The sequence below is a fragment of the Alosa alosa genome, chromosome 15, assembly GCF_017589495.1.
Source record: "Alosa alosa isolate M-15738 ecotype Scorff River chromosome 15, AALO_Geno_1.1, whole genome shotgun sequence".
Classification (NCBI taxonomy): Eukaryota; Metazoa; Chordata; class Actinopteri; order Clupeiformes; family Clupeidae; genus Alosa; species Alosa alosa.
Genome location: NC_063203.1, coordinates 2,950,136 through 2,966,827, shown reverse-complemented (window position 1 = coordinate 2,966,827; position 16,692 = coordinate 2,950,136). Strand labels below are relative to the sequence as shown.

The window sequence follows — 16,692 nt, the reverse complement described above, 5'->3', positions numbered from 1 at the left end:
TCTTTGATAGATACCTTTATATGACTCTGGGTTTCTTGATTTCAGCATACGCTCATTTTTAAAAATCCGAAGTCATGTCAGCTCTCTATGCAAGGAGTAGGGCTGTCACTTTTTATTCGAACATGACGTGAAATATCCGTAGTCGAACTATAAATAAACTATTCGGGTTTTAGTGCTGTGTAGCGCCTTTCTACAGTCTATGATTAGTTTTATTTTATTGTTTGCCATCTCATTCAGTGCTATATGATCCAGGGCTCATGACCAAATCAAGCCAATATAATAGCCAGTAGCCACAATGAGCCCATGCAGCCACCCTGTTTCGACAATCAAAGGTAACGCACAGAACGGCCAGCAGACAGATAATTACGTCCTCAACTCATCTAAAATGTGGTGTCTTGAAATACTTTGGTTTCTACACCATAGATGGTAAAGTGACCGTTAAATATAATGTTAAAGAATGTATCTGTGGATTGTGGCTTTACATCGGTCGAAGTTGACTCCATGTCGTGGTGTCTCACGTAACTCAAAGCCAGGCAAGCTGAGGACAGGCGCTCTGTTCCATCGTCGTTATGGTAACCAAACAAGTCTTCTTCTGTCTAGGTTTGTTTTTAGGTTTAAGTGTTGTTCTTCTATGTGGTCCACCTACTGGAGGGAAGTGTTTACAGCAGTTCCGTTTCACACATGCGCAGTCTACGCGTAACTTTGACGCACGGTCTTAAATTTCGGTCGACTCAAAGACGTAAATCTCCATAGGATCTGTAATGTTATATAATTTCACAAATTACTTTTCCCTGGTTGGAGTCGCTGTGCTGCTCGCAGTCATAACCAAACTGTGGAATATGGGTCAGATGTGTATTAATCTTCCACTGCTTCACTTATTTCCTTTTCCATCAGAGCCAGTCCCGTATTAAAGAGATCAAGGATTTGCTGACGATCAAAATGAACAGAATGACAGAGAGAGGGGGCGTCTCCTCACACTCCTGCTCTCAAACTCATGGCACCAGCTGGCAGGATCAGCAACACTGAACAGAATGACAGTGAGGAAAGCTGAGGCTCCGTCCCAGAAGAGAGGATGCTGTAGTAGGCCTGTATTTGATCATGACTCTTACTGGAAACAGTGGAGGAAAGAGTAACCCACACCTCACTCTGAACCTTGGTAGGCACATCACTTCTACTTGTCAATTCACATAGTCCAAGATACAAGACTATTGACAGGCCAGAGAAATCGAGCTCCTTACATGATTGCAAAGAGACCATTTTTTCTTAGACCACTGTAACAATACACTAGATTGCCATTTTACCCTCTGGGTGGCAGGTGAAAGTTGACCTGAAAGGGTTGGCAGGAATGCTGCCAGTCAAACAAACACACCTTAGAGAGCTATTTAGCAGAACTGTTAACAACATGACTTAACTTGTTTATTTCCCTTCTCTGGATGTCAAAGTAGCCTACATACTGCACACTTCAGATCATATTCAGCTTCAGCATTCTATCTCCCAACACATGCTCTGGGAAGAACATAAACTGGTCAGTAACACACATACCCTATGACACACTAATGTCTGGCCCCATTCAGGGTCTGCAGGTGTGCTTGTGGCATTCCCCCTGTTGCTGACCTGCTCTGAAGCATTCTTGTCTTGCAACACAGTGACAACACTAGCCTGAAGAGGATTTCCCCCAAACTGTACGGAACTTCCCCTTTTCACCTCCTCGGTGTATCACATGTATGACAATGCTGTTGGACTTCTAGATCCTGCCGGACGGAGCTCTGCTTTGGAATGGCCCACATTGTGAGGACATTCCTCTCCACCTGACAGCCTGTCTACACATCTAAATTACAGTTTTTCTCGATTGCTTTTACCTGCTTAAGTAAACTAGAACCCACTTGGTCTTCATGACTACTTTCTTTGCACAGCAGAAGTCATCTCTTGCGAATGTGTTCACACATTTTCATTGGGTTCACACATTTCTCACACCCTTTTGCAAAACAGTTAACACAGGTGTCATTCAAAAGCCCGAAACTCTATTGGTTTTCCCATGCTAAACAAAAGGAAAACATCTTTTCACAGGTGGTATAGATTCCTTGCATAAGTCTGAATCTCTGATACACCTGTGTGAAACTCCTTTGCACAATTCTTCAATCAGCTAGCCTGGGTGTTCCCATGCTGCCTTGCACGCGATTTGATTCACGCTGCTAAGGCAGCCTGGAGACCATGGAGCAAATTTTCGCCTGAGATAGGGGACCAATCACAGAACAAGGGGGAAAGCAAGACGATGATGAGCTATGCACAGACGTATTTGATAGACATCCGTGGCACCCAATAAACGGATCTGGGCATTTTTTTCAAATACGAGAAAATTAACGTTTGGTTCCTAGACCACGTCTCATTGAGAAGTGGTGGCGCTAGCCAGGCTATCAATCAGCAATCATTCATTATACATAAGAGATGTCTGTTCACCAGGTCTATTTCGATGAAAAATGACAAGTTGTAGTTCAATGAAATTTACTGTATCTTGCTAGGTATTTACTGTATGTGTTACATGTCAATGGCAGTTACATCTTGGGAGGAATGAATAATTTTTTTTTTTATTCAGTACATTTTGTCTTTTCACAGTTTTTTTCTGATAGGCCTACCAGAAAAATGAGAAAGTAATGGAACAGACATAGCAAAAATGCTAATTTTGAGAACTAGATTTTGCATTTTGTTGTCCAGTGTGTAATGATTGATTAAAGAGTGTTTTTTAATTGGCAACAAGTTGTAGTGTTTGAAGGCAAGATTTGCTTTTGCTGCATGTTTTAAGTGTTTTGAGAGAGTAACAGCCTTTTGCAAGCAAAATGTGTCATTTTGTCCAGAGTGCTTTTGTTCAGACACGGGTGTTAACTGTTTTGAGAGTGTGATTTCAGAGTTGACACTAATACAGTTTTTCTCGATCGTTTTGATGCTTGTGTCAACTCTCACATCACATTCTCAAAACAGTTAACACCCGTGTCTGAATAATTTATTAATTCCTCCCAAGATGTAACTGTCATTGACATGTAAGACATACAGCAACATTCTCAAAACAGTTAACACCTGTGTCTGAATAATTTATTAATTCCTCCCAAGATGTAACTGTCATTGACATGTAAGACATACAGCAAACACCTAGCAAGAAATTTCATTGAACTACAACTTTCATCGAAATAAACCTACAGTAAACACCTTTTGTACTGTTTTCTCCACCAAATAGGCAATACAGTACTTTGTCTAAATGTGCATTAGATCCATACTTTCAAATAGAAACACAAAACAGACATCTCTTATGTATAATAAATGATTGCTGATTGAAGAATTGTGCAAAGGAGTTTCACACAGGTGTATCAGAGATTTAGACTTATGCAAGGAATCTATACCACCTGTGAAAAGATGTTTTCCTTTTGTTTGGCACAGGAAAAACAATAGGTAAATTTTGGTCTGGACTGGTAAACCTTTTGGAGTAACATGAGAAGGTATTTGAGGTAATTACCTGAGGTATTGTATCAGTGTGTTGAACTGAAAAGCTGCACAATCTGGTTTCCAACCATGTGAGAGTTACTCTTGTCATAAAATAATAACTACTGGTATATGCATGCACAGCATGTAAGGTATATTTTGTATTAATTAACAATATCCATATTTTTCATATCTTATAATATTTGTTACATCCGTATAATTTCCTTTTTAATTGTCTGTTGTGTTGTTCAGCATATTCCATTGCAATTTGTTTCTGAATGTGAGTGTGTCTCTGTGTGTATGTGTGTTTTGAATGTTAGAGTGTCTCTGTGTGTATATCTATGTGTCTTTTGAATGTGAGTGTGTCTCGGTGTGTATGTGTGTTTTGCCCACACACCGTGTCCTGCTGTCTGCTCAGTCTCTCAGGCTTGACCTACATCTGTCAGCGGCAAGCTCAACTCAGAGGGGCTCCAAAAACACAAGTCGCCTCACACGCACCCACACACACACACACACACACACACACACACACACACACACACACACACACACACACACACACATCTGTGCATAACATTGTCTGTGGGCCTCAGGACAGTTTAGTTTCCACTTGTGTTCACCTGACCATACTAAGACACTCAGACACAAAGATAAAGGCAGCCACATACACACAAACACATGCACATGCACACACTCACCAGCCCACACAAACAAGGCTGCTGTGCTTCCTGTAGCATTACATATAGAGACATACTATAACCGGCTCACCGGCTAGTACTGTAGATGCTCTAGTATAGGATTTGGGTGCAGAGCTGTGGTCACATGGTGCCCTTGTCGATTGCCAGGATTTCCTCTTTCCTGAATTAGATTTGTTTTTCTTTTTTTTTGGGAATGTAGTGACTGTCTGACTTTGCCAAAATTATTTATCATCTATCTATTCACTAGTAAGCAGCCCTGGAAATTAGTCCCTGATGGAATTATCATTCGAGGGAATTTGAGTGGGTTTTTCTGGCTGATGCAATTATAATTGCTCTACAGACAAGCCAGTAGACATTTAGCAGCAACTGAATAATGCATAGTGCACTGAGATTGGTTGAAGTATGCCTTTTATGTGAACTACAAGGAAATAGGTCAGTCTTTGACAGAGAGCATCATGTCTCTTAAAGCGTCTATGTGTCTGTGTGCTGTATTACATGCTGGGAGAAACATTGTCAACCCAAATCATCTATTTTTGAGTAATATCAAGATTAAAGTTTTCTTGAATCATGTGTCAGTAATCCGGTCTTTCATTGTAGGCTACACTAAAATAAATTTCACCCCTTGGGCATCTCCTGTTTTGTGGTCACAGTCTGTACTGCTCTACATGTTGTCCATGTGTTCAACTTTCCTTCAGACTATTTTGCCACCATTCCTATGTGTGTTTTGCCTAGGGGCCTCATGTCGGAGTTAATCAGACTCATTCAGTAGTGCTTGAGGCTTGTTTACTTGTTATCAGGCTATGAGTGGTCGATGCTGAGGGGCTTCTGTACAGTGAAATCTGTCTCATGTGGGGATGGTCCCTCGCCATCTATTGGATTACGGCAGGGATTTCATTCAGTATTAATCTGTGGCAGGCAGCCTCAAGCACAGGGTGCAGCTGTTGGCTGTCTGCTCGGTGCCCCTGTTGTTTGTGCATGTGTGTGTGTGTGTTTGTGTTTGTGTTTGTGTGAACTGGTGGTCTAGTGGAGAAGACCCCTCTCGTGCTCTTCTCTTGAGTCAGGATGAATCTCTTCTGCTTCTCTCTGGTAAGATGAACTCTTTTGCTCTTTTGACTTTTCTGCTGTTGACAGCTCCACAGACTACTCCAGCCACACAACACACAGGTAGAATAGGAGAGAAAGAGAGAGAGGGAAAGAGAAAGGGGGACAGGGTGGAGGAAGAGAGAGTGACAGAAGGAGGTGGGGAAAAAGGAAAACTAAACACTAGAGGAAGGACTAAGAGACTCAAACTGGGTTGGAGTTATAGCTCCATGTATCATGCTTGTGTCTGCTTCTCACTATTGCTGTTTGCCTATACGGATAATTTGTGTAGTAATGTACTATGCGTCCATAACAATATCTTCTGGTCAGAACAATACATGATGACAACACATCACATTGGTGTGCATGCGTTTCACATATAGTTGTCTGATATGATGTGATAAGTTGTCTGTGTGTGAGAGATATCAGTGAGAGTATAACAGGAGTTTCATAGAAAGAGGGCAGCATGTGCATGGTGGTGAAGTGGCATTATGTGACAGATGTTGGCTCTGTTTGCTGCGATTCAGGATTAATATCACGGGAGTCGTTATGCCCCATTTCAAGATCGGTATGCCTCTGAATGAAGTTACGTGGAGCCACGTGAGCTACATAGACCGCTGTCCCTTCACTCGGATGAATATGTTTATGTTCTGGAAATAGAGGATCTAGAGAACGTGTAGATTTCCCCTCCTCCTCTTTTCCACTTCTCTACCACAGTTAAGAATTTCAGGAGAACAATGCATGAACAGACAATAAGTAGAAATTCAGAAAATGTATTTACTGACTGTCTCCTTAAATCAAAGACATTTACGGTGACAGTAAGAGGGAGTGTATGCTCTTATGAGGCAAATTAAATAAGTCAGATGCTCATGTGGCCTGAAACTGTAACTATATCAGTTATCAGTTATGCTAGCACCACCTTCAATTCGCCCGAAGTGGAGTTCACCTGACTGACACTCATACACTCATATACTGTACAATAACATACTTTCAGCTCTTTTCCTCCCCTCACCCCTTTGCTCTTGTGTCCTGTGCAGGAAGGCTCTCTGGACAGTCTGTATGAGGCTGTGCAAGACTCGAGTAACACAGAGGTGTACAGCGTCCCCACCAGATCCCGCAGTCATGCTGGCCTGCTGCATGAGCACAGTAAATGGAATGCAACTCGTCGCTGCAGCTCCACGGTATGATCCCTCCCTTGTTAGAATGCCACGGTTCAGTTGTCAGAAAACTGTCTTGCAACATCTCACTCATACTTTACTGTTTTTCTCTCATCCCTTTGAAGTCAACATTATGTACACTGAATCAGCTGACCTTCACATAACCTGATGTGAAAAATGATAACAAGTGTTCTACAACTTGAGAGCAGATAGTTAACAGAACATATGTTCTTTTTCTTTAGGACTTCTCCTATGCCAGTAACAGCACCTCAAGGAAGAAGACCAGGTGAGCTGGGTCTAGTGTGCTTCTACACTTCAGGGTTATGGGAGAGTGAAAGTCTGGTGTCCTCTTTACCATGGGAGCAAAATGGTCACAAAGACCCTCAATCCTCTAGGAGATAATACCTATGGATGAGGCTGTTGCTTGATTCCTGTTGCTCTATCCTATATAGCCTTTACACTATAAGCTTTCAAGCATCTGTCTATTTATACCCAGCCGGGTGCTCTTAAGGATGAGATGGGCTGGAGCAGCAAAGCTGCATTAGGTAGAGCACCACTGAATTCCAAGTGTTCATTTGAAACTAAAAGCATGCATTATGTTCATTAAAATGGACTGTTGGTGAATAGCCGTTTGGGCAGTTGAAACACAAGAAAAACATTTGCTTTGGTCAGTTATGATAGTGTGGCTGAGTGCATGTTCCCCACGCAAGCATTTTAAGTGGATTCAGATCATCCACTTAAATATCCCAGCCTCAACTCTTTCACTATTGAGGTCACAGAGATATGTGAGTGCTCTTACAGATCTTTCTAAGAAGAAAGCAGCTGTTTGACTCAAATATGATGCCCTTACATGGGGTGAAAAAGCAGCATGGCGAGAAATCCCCATTGAAAGTTCCTTTCTGCAAAAAAGCTTTTGGCATGACAGGGAGGGTGACCCAGTGAAGGATTAAACCCCTTCCCTTAAACATCCACTTAAAACCACTTCAGATCAATGGCCGAGACTGCTCCGACCCCTGCTGCTTGCAGATCACAGCAAACCTTCATGGGGTAGTTAACCTTGGGAAGGTTGCAAGCTGCATGTGGGAATGCCGAGGGTGGCTCTGATTTAGCTGGGAGGGCAGACTCTAGCAGACTTTGTAGGGGCATGCAATGTTCTCTGCATATAGAAACAGACCCTATACTGTATGTGCATGTTCACAGTAGGGGGAACTCCAGCTTTTGGCTATATGTTTGTTTTTATGATCTATTTTTCTTTTTCAGTGGGATGGTGTCAAAATCTGTGTCAGACAATGAATCCCTAGGTATGTGAATTCAAGCTAACTTTGTAACTTTGTTAGAATTGAGGAAAGGCAGTAAGAGTCGGTTAGTTAGTTATTGTTATTAATAAACAAGCATTGTAATCATTGTAATTCAAATATGTCATGGGAATAATAGCACAATAAGAATCCTCTGGTCTCAGAACTGCACAGACACACAAAATGAGCGTTCATTTCTGCTCTATTGCACACAATACACTTATGTTGGTGCTGTGGATATAGACCAGAGGAAAGGGTCTGCAATAGTAAAGTAATAGAGAGGCAATGATGAAGTAAAACAACTCTCTCTCAAACAAGGTTTACCCCTTGCTTGAGAGAGATGCATTCACAAAATAAAGCGTGGGGTAATCCAGCTTCTGTGAGGAGAGCCAGACATTGTAACCTACTTGTTGTCTGAGCAGCAAATGCATTTTTATCAGTTTCCTCTAAGGGCCCACATGACATGGTGCAACTCATCAGCAAATCCAAATGTAATGGTTTTGCTTTTTTCCCCCTCCTGAAGATAATGCCTCCTGCAGTAATGGGCCTCCATTCTGGCTGCCTGCCAGAAACCCAGAAGATTTACTCCACATCAAGAACAATCAGAATGAAGGTAAATGCTCAGAGGATTTGTGTGGGCTTCGGTGGGGGTAAAGCTTTTCCCTTCACACCCTTTTAAGAGTGCCAAGCAGCCAACCACAAGCCATATTGTAGAGGTATTGGTGGCCAGATGAGACTAGAATGGCTATGGCACCAAATCCTCCTTAAAGGCGCCAGAGGAGGGAGGCAGACATCAGTGTGGAGCGTGCAGGGTCTTTCTTAAGGCACTTGGCTGTCATGTGCAGGATTAATCGGGAGACAGATGGACTTTCTGAGCAAACAGATTCTGCAATGGAGCCTCACTATACACGCCCAAATCACAGCTAGATAGCTAGATCGGTCGATAGATAGATAGATAGATAGATACTTTATTGATCCCCAAGGGGAAATTCAAGTAGCTCAAGACATCACACACAACATACACTACAACATAAACAAGATGATAAAAAGAAATAACAAATCCACATAAGGGCAGTAAAATATACTAAATCAAGGATCCACATGAATGTGGATGTATAAGCATGAGGCACTAGGGCAGGGACTGACCCTGTGTTTCAGCAACCCATACCCTGACACAGACCCTGTTCAGATCCAAACACTGAGCATGAGAATACAGAAGAACATACACCCTTTATGTTTGTTTACCAAGCTTTGTAGCTTTTGTGTACCTAGACAAGCTGAATAGGAGGGAAATGCAAATGCAGTATCAATTTGCCTCCCAAAGGCAGGCAGGCAGGCAGGCAGGCAGGCACTTTCCATGATTAAGCTCTGTGGACTAAGCACTCATTAAGGGGAAGTGATTTCCCTGTTGAACAGAAGATCCTGATTTTTCCCCTGATTCAGCAGACAGGGCAGTGCTTCACTAAAAGGACTCTCGTCTATTGGAGTCCCCTATGGCATATTTCAATAGCTAATCCTTACCCATTGTATTTTCATCCTGATTACATATAAAAGATCATTAAAAGCAACTGGGTGTGTATGTGAGTGTGTGTGTATGTGTGTATGTGTGTATGTGTGTGTGTGTGGGGGGGGGGATTTTATGGAAAGTAACGTTGGCTTTAATATGTTTTTTTATGATTAGAGCTGGAATCCTCTGTGACACAGTTACACCACAGGACATCACAAGAAAATCTATACCCAAAAATGTCAAGACCACTGAAGGTGAGACCTTGTCTGACGTTGTAGTATCACTTGTTCAGACGTGCTGCTGAGCGGAGATGTGTTCTGACCTCATTATTGTTCTCCCGGTGTGGCTCTTAGCTTGTGTGCTATGAGGAATACACCCCCAACCAACAGCTTCAAAGAGCTGCGGTGAGTTCAACGTCCTGCCGGCACATCTCAGCACTATCCCCCTCCCTCCCCCACCTTCTGTCCCCTTTGCCCTGTGCATGCTTGTTGTCCTAAATGGGGGTAATCACTTAGCACAGACGCTGATTGCATTGCACTGTACAGATGGTGCAGAGACAGGGTGAGAGGGCTCTCCTCCACTGACTTGTTAATCCTCACATAACATGTTGAGAGTGTGATAGGGGAGAGAGAGAGTGATTAAATGTGTGTGTGTGTGTGTGTGTGTGTGTGTGTGTGTGTGTGTGTGTGTGTGTGTGTGTGTGTGTGTGTGTGTGTGTGTGTGTGTGTGTGTGTGTGTGTGTGTGTGTGTGTGTGTGTGTGTGTGTGTGTGTGTGCGTGCGTGCGTGTGTAGGCTACTGTATACTGTATGTATATAGCTGCACTCAGTTATTTCACTTATAACTGTTTCACTAAGTACTGGCAAAGGCAAGGAGCTGCCAGGCCAAATAGTAGCAACTGTGAGACTCATGCCCAGACAGGCCAGACAGAAGCCTTAAGCACATGAGACTGATGAGACTGGAATGGGATTTCAGCCCAAACAGGATGAAGCACTCACACCTGACTGAGAGAGAGAGAGGTGCAAAGGCCAGTTGGGAATGCACCTGAGTGTTTTACAGGGCCTGATGAGTTTTCCTATTCAGACCCAATCGGTCATATGGGTCCATCTGATGAGATTTTCTTTGCATGTACTTACTTTATTCTATTTTTATTTTTAATCACTAGACTGTCACAAAAAACAAAGATATAAGAGAGTCAAGAGGAACGACCAGGAAAAGTCAAAAGTCTGGGAAGAAAGGAAATGGAAATATCAGACCAAGAAACACAAGCAAGCCTACAGGTGCCTGCAGAACAATATTATATTTATATATTTATATTATAAAATATTCTATGGCAATGATATTAACAATGTGTAAGGTAAGTTATACTTTATTGTCCCCAAAGGGACATTTGTTTTGGACTCCAGCCACTTCATCACGTCACATGTTACAGACTTACTCAGCATACATGACACCCACATGACACATCAATTAAGCATGTACTTCACTTCAAGACACTGCATCACACATTTCCCAACATAAGCTACTCAACATCATCACAGACATCTACATGATAGAGTTGCAGCTCATACAGAAATGTGCTCAGACCTCACATGGGTCCATTATAAAAAGGAGAATAAACAAAAACATTTGGTAAGCACAATATAATGAGCCATAAAATATACTGCTTGTGTGTGTAATACAATAGAAATCTAGGTATGGAAAATTACTTATAAAATGTATAAATAAAATGAAATCGGTTTCTATTTGTAGGTAAAGGTCGCTCAAAAAGTCGTGGCCCAAGCCCAGCAGCAGCTGCAGCAGCCCTGGAGAACGGCGTCCACAGACTGGACCTCAGGGATGGGGGCGCACCAGGCTCCAGGGAGCGTCAGAGTTGGAGCGCCCCAATCGAGGCAACCCAAGTCTGGTGTCCCTCTTACCATACCTGCCGTAGACCTCACACCGAGTACCATGTCTACTCCCAAGATCTTACATTACCACCAGGCAAGGACTGGATCAGACCAGAACTGACCACAGACAGATGTGTGAGGAGAGATGGACCCTGCAGCATTGTCCGCTCGGTCACAGATATGGATGTCTCAAAAGTAAGTGATTAAGAGGTTGGTTGGCTGCCTGATTTATCAAACAATACAGCTGGAATGGCAAAGCAGGGACATTCTCGTTGGCTTCATAAAGAACATCCTAATTAGAGTAGATGAAAGCACTGTTTACTTTTCTAAGGTCTATTTCCTTTGGAATTCAAAGGACGTGCGGTTCTGCAAAGGCTTGGTCTTTAGAGGATTCCTAGAGCAATCTGGTTGTTCATCATGTAAATCTTAGAGAACACTTTTATTTCATATATGATGAGCATGTGCACTTTATTTCTGCATGTTATGGGTTCAGAAGCATAGATTATAAACCTTAATCCTGGATTGAGACTTTAGCATGCCTGATTGCACAGTGGATTAGGTCATACCATTGTCCATAGGGTTTTGTGGAAACCCCCTGGCCTGTTGTGTTGCATACATGCATCCTATAATCTCAAGACATTGGCTTGCAGAATACGGAACACATAAACAAAGATCAACATGCCCGCTTCTCATCTCTGTCAAACGATGAGAGCAAAATATTTCCACTGTGATTAGGAAATGAATGGGTTTGTTGTTAAATCTACAATTAAAGATGAAATAACAGTAATTCTAAGCATTAGTGCAATATAAACCCTTAATTCAAGCAAAATACAGGCAAGAGTAGGTCTCAAAAAACAATGGTTACAACATAGTGACTCTCCACTTTCTGCTTGGCCTGTGTTTCATTTCAGAAGATGAAACTTCCTCTTTCTCAATGGGCAAGCCTGAGATTTTGCAATCTGAATTAAAAGAGAAAGGAAAGTTAGTTATGACACATTTTTCCAGAGTTCTGACACACTTTGAAAAAAGTATTTATTTTATTTTATCTTTTATTTTATTTTAAATAAAGAGATGAAACATTGTATCACCACTATGTCTCCTATACTACTAAAACTAATAATAATACTAATACAAATAATAGTGTTTAGTGTTTATGTAAATCTTGTTACAGATAATAACTCTTCCACTTTAGATAATGATCTAGTTACTAGAAATGACAGTGTGATGTTACTGAGCACTGACCACAGAATGCAAACCTAAGCACTTAGTGTTTTTCCTCTCTGAAACCTCATAAGAGACAGAAGTGTGAACCAACTTCCTGTGTCATTTGAGGAAGTCATCAAACTGAGACTTCAATTGCTTAACTGCAGAGGCTTAACATTTCCATTAAGCATTCAATGGTCGACACACTTCATTACATGCAGAGATAGTGTTGTTTTCAAGTCTTTAAAATAACTAACAATGCTCCAGAGGGCTGCTTCAAACGTTTGCGACAACAAACCCAAAACTCTTAAACCAAAGGTAGGTCAAAACAAGACTTATGTAAGTCTGTCTAAAATCTTCAAAATACAAACAGAACTTCTGAAATAACAATACATTTCAATGTAACTCCATCATAATTCTTTAGGATGGAATAATGATGACTTGCTATTAGGTGATAGTTGGTGTTTAAATATAGTGAAATTTACTTTTGTCCTACGGTTGTGAAAGGTCTTTACCAGGATTGTGAGCTTTGCTGGCTTAAGTAATTATTTTGCTGTTCTGAGAAGTAGTGAAATTTTCAGGGCACAGTCAATCTATTCACCTCATAAAAGAGTTGATAAATGTCATCAGTTAAACTACAGCATAATATATAACTTTTTCTCAACTTACATTTACATTTCACACAGCGATCCACCAGCTTTGGAAGATTTGACAAACAACAACAACCAACAGTGAAACCACAAGAAAATGGAACAGCTGTGGTAAGCATATTGCTATGATTTATGACTTGAGTTACAGAAAATTAAATTAGAAGGGAATAAACCTCAATGTGTTTGCTTTGTTTTTTCTTTGTGTCTGTAAGATTCAAATTAAATGACTATTGTATCTATGGTATGATTGGTATGTTTGTATAGATACACTTTTGTACATGAGTATGAACTTGGTTTGTGTTAATTGCTGTCTAATTGTTTGTGTGTGTGTGCTCATGATATAGCCTGAAGGAGGAAATGTGTCTCTTGAGAATTGTGAGCCAGGCAAACAGGGTGGCTTGGGGAAGAAGATGAAGGCCATTTCTATGACGATGCGCTTAAAGATGGGCAGGAAATGTGCCAAGAATTTCGCAGAAGACATGGTGAGTGAACAGCCTGCCAAACAGCAAGAAAGCCAAGTCACAGCAAAGGCACATTATAAAATCTAATCTAATCTCAATACAAAAATCTAGAAATAAACCAGTGGGGAAGTACACCTGTACACCTGTTGAACAGGTAGAGGAAGAGACAAATACGGTTAAGGTCATTGGATTAGTAGCTAAATGGCAAACAAAAAAAGAGAAGTAACATATTATAGATAGGCCTATTAAAGCATTTGTGAACTACTATTCAAAAATCATATAAATATCAGGTAATTTGCCACAAGTGTATAAAATCAAGCAGCATGCAATCTGCATTCATAAACTAGGTGCTTGATTTTTGTGGTAAGGGACCTGATGACACCCATGAATAGCAATGGCCACTTAAAATTCTATCAAATAGAATAGTGTTTTTTCAATGCATTTTTACCTCTGCTCCAGGTTGATCAGCCAGCCAAAGATAAAGAGGAAGAAACAGACAGTCCCACCGATAAGCCCAGTGACTCCTCAGAGAGTCTGTACAGTGGACAGAGTTCTACTAGTAAGTATACACCCCCATCAGCTTTTACATATGCCACTGCAGGTGGTGGTTAACACCAGCTGTTTGATAGGCAGGCAGGTACAAAACAGGTTTAAAACCCATTTGTAATGCTTTCTGACTCAGTGTACGTTACACAACAATAAAGTTGAACTTGAACAGTGTAATCACATGGCCTGCTTCCTGTGTTACTGGCTCAGGTGGTGTGGTGAGCAGCTCTGACGGCTGTAGCATACGAGGCAGCCTGAGGCTGGAGGAGGAGGTCCCCTACGCAGGCCAGTTCTGCGGACGCGCCCGAGTGCACACAGACTTCGTTCCAAGCCCCTATGACACAGACTCCCTCAGGCTCAAGGTAGACCTGCCTACAACATAGGGCCCTAGTTATCACCTCGTATGAGACTAAGAGACATAATCTCCTTAGACCCTGGTAATCAAAGGTCTGTGGGAACTGCCCTTGTTACTGAATGCTCATTATGATTGCTTCATGCTAATCTTTAATTATGAATCTATGATAACATACATTGTTATAGTGTAATTCTTTGCTATTTTGTATTTGTGTCCGTACTTATTTTATCTCACAGGTTGGAGACATTATAAGCGTTATACGTAAACCCCCTATGGGCATATGGACGGGCATGCTGAACAACAAAGTGGGGAATTTTAAGTTCATCTATGTCGACATGCTCCCTGAAAAAGAGAAAGAAGATGATACTCCAAAGATAAGGCCACAGAGACTCTCAAAAAGGCCACGACCCAAAACCTTACTGGAATTACTTGAACGTTTGCAATTAGAGGTAAACACTTGGTCAAAAACTAAAATAAATCCATTAGATTACTGTGACATAAATATGTCAATGAGGGGTCACCCCTACGATAATTTCAAACTTAAATTTTAAATGCTATACTTGAGTTTGGATTATTACTTTGTAAATGCTGATACTAAGATGTTAACAACTCTCTTGTCATGTGTCAAAGGAGTATGCCTCTTCACTGCTACTGAATGGCTACCAGACAGTGGAAGACTTGATACATCTACAAGAGAAACATCTTATAGAACTAAACATCACTGATCCTGAACATCAACGAAAGCTGCTTGCTGTCGCTGATGTTCACTATGAAATAGGAGGTGAGAGTCTAATAGACAGTTATCTGATATCATGAGTTTGTTCCTTTTAATGGAATGGAAAAAAGGTTTATATGTAATCTATGCCTACATGTTCAAGTTATTAGTCATTGTGGACACACCACAAACTATAGCAAAATTGCTCACGAAGAGCAACCATTTCCTTAGGTCTATTTTTAATGCTGTGAAAGTGTAGGTAAGACCTGGATAAACATCTGGTCCTCTGCCTGGATGTCCATTTACTCAGCACTTTATGTCAGTCATGCAGGGTTTTTCACTCTGAAATTCATGTCAGCGGAATTGGTCCGTTCATCTCATGTGGGAACAGGTGCCATTTTTGTGGGCCAGCTCTGTGGGTTGTTGTAGTAAACATGATGTTACACAGCCCAAGCCAGAGAGTCATTTAATGAAGATAAAAGCCATCAGGGGTATGTTGTGACTAACCTAATTTATCAGTCCAGAATGGAATTAACAGACAGGTGTCCATTCTGGAATCCCAGTGTGTATTCATAATATATCATATTTATTTACCGCCATCAGGTGATGACCATGGCAATGATAAAGAGGACAAAGACACAAACGACTGCCCACGGGACTCTGGTTGTTTTATTCCATCAGAGTGTTCAGAAAGTAGGGACGATGGGGAAAGTCAATCAACAACACCTGACGCTCCAGAACATGGCTGATAACCAGCTCACCAGCGACGTGTCGCTATTCAATGCTATGTCATGTATATATTTGTTTTAATTCATTTTGCAAAGATTTAATTCTCCAATGTTATCATCTTTATTTGTTAACAAAAAGGGGTAGGCCTATTAGATGTAATGTGCTTGTTATTTTTCCCACATCGCCTTGATTTATAGTCAACATGGTCTGTTAAAAATATTTGGCAGATTTGACTGAAAAGATGTGTGTGTGTGTGTGTGTGTGTGATAGAGGCTTCCTTTTTTATTCACTTTTTTAGCAAAATATATTTAATCAATGTAAATAGCCTATCTGAACATAATAATACAATGATAATAAATTATTTACCTTGGATACTTGCCATATGTCCACTTGAAATAATTTTTCTTTTAGTGACACAGCTAATCTCCACTAAATCTATAGCCAGCGCATTTGCAGTGACCCATTCACTGTCAGGCCATTATCACACCATGTCTTGCGTATTCTGACTGTTATACATTGAGCTTGCACTTGAAATGCATAGGCCACAGGATACCCTGTTTTAGAGTTAGTAAGAAGAACATAGCCAACTTTTAGGGATAGGCTCTACTTATCTAGGACGCCAAGGTTATTGTTTTGCATGTTGATTTTGTGATAGTTGGAGAGATGCAAATAGCCTATAGGTCGACTTAACGTTAGATGTAGCCTACTAAGATTATGTTGACATCAAACCGAGGAACAAACACATGTTTACCCGACTGAATTTAAAATCCACAATTTCATTGTCAGTTTTGAACAGATATTTTTGTTTGGGCTACGCAATAACAATTCACATAACAGGGCTTCAGTTGTAGTCTCCCATTGTGTTCCACTTTTAGAAGGATAGTCAAAGATCCTAGCCTAGAAATCTAGATGCACCCTAGCGGCAGCAAATGTAATTT

The 16,692-nt window shown here is 41.1% G+C and overlaps 1 protein-coding gene and 1 long non-coding RNA gene across 4 annotated transcripts; both read left to right on the top strand.

Annotated features, from left to right (window-relative positions):
• The first annotated feature begins 424 nt into the window (after positions 1 to 424).
• LOC125308045 lies at positions 425 to 1,872 on the top strand. Its single transcript, XR_007195822.1, has 3 exons — positions 425 to 739; positions 895 to 1,156; positions 1,446 to 1,872. It is a non-coding gene; the product is annotated as an uncharacterized LOC125308045 (long non-coding RNA).
• Positions 1,873 to 5,059: 3,187 nt separating this feature from the next.
• Positions 5,060 to 16,131, top strand: samsn1a (SAM domain, SH3 domain and nuclear localisation signals 1a). 3 transcript variants are annotated; one of them, XM_048264199.1, is made up of 16 exons: positions 5,060 to 5,255; positions 6,287 to 6,430; positions 6,649 to 6,692; positions 7,667 to 7,707; positions 8,225 to 8,314; positions 9,383 to 9,462; positions 9,562 to 9,612; positions 10,372 to 10,486; positions 10,959 to 11,290; positions 12,985 to 13,059; positions 13,293 to 13,430; positions 13,869 to 13,968; positions 14,166 to 14,317; positions 14,547 to 14,759; positions 14,941 to 15,091; positions 15,629 to 16,131. In XM_048264199.1, exons 1-16 carry the CDS (start codon positions 5,232 to 5,234, stop codon positions 15,772 to 15,774), a joined length of 1,896 nt encoding a protein of 631 aa, XP_048120156.1. In that variant the 5' UTR covers positions 5,060 to 5,231; the 3' UTR covers positions 15,775 to 16,131. The 3 variants fall into 3 exon arrangements, with proteins under 3 accessions (XP_048120156.1, XP_048120155.1, XP_048120157.1); XM_048264198.1 differs by having other exon boundaries at positions 14,160 to 14,317; XM_048264200.1 differs by lacking the exon at positions 9,562 to 9,612 and having other exon boundaries at positions 14,160 to 14,317.
• The last annotated feature ends 561 nt before the right edge of the window (positions 16,132 to 16,692 follow it).

Excerpts from the sequence above, each read along its gene's own strand:
- samsn1a (XM_048264198.1), top strand. The coding sequence starts at position 5,232 with ATGAATCTCTTCTGCTTCTCTCTG. Across the intron at positions 5,256-6,286 it reads ATCTCTTCTGCTTCTCTCTG|GAAGGCTCTCTGGACAGTCT; the intron begins GTAAGATGAACT and ends TGTCCTGTGCAG. Across the intron at positions 9,463-9,561 it reads AAATGTCAAGACCACTGAAG|CTTGTGTGCTATGAGGAATA; the intron begins GTGAGACCTTGT and ends TGTGGCTCTTAG.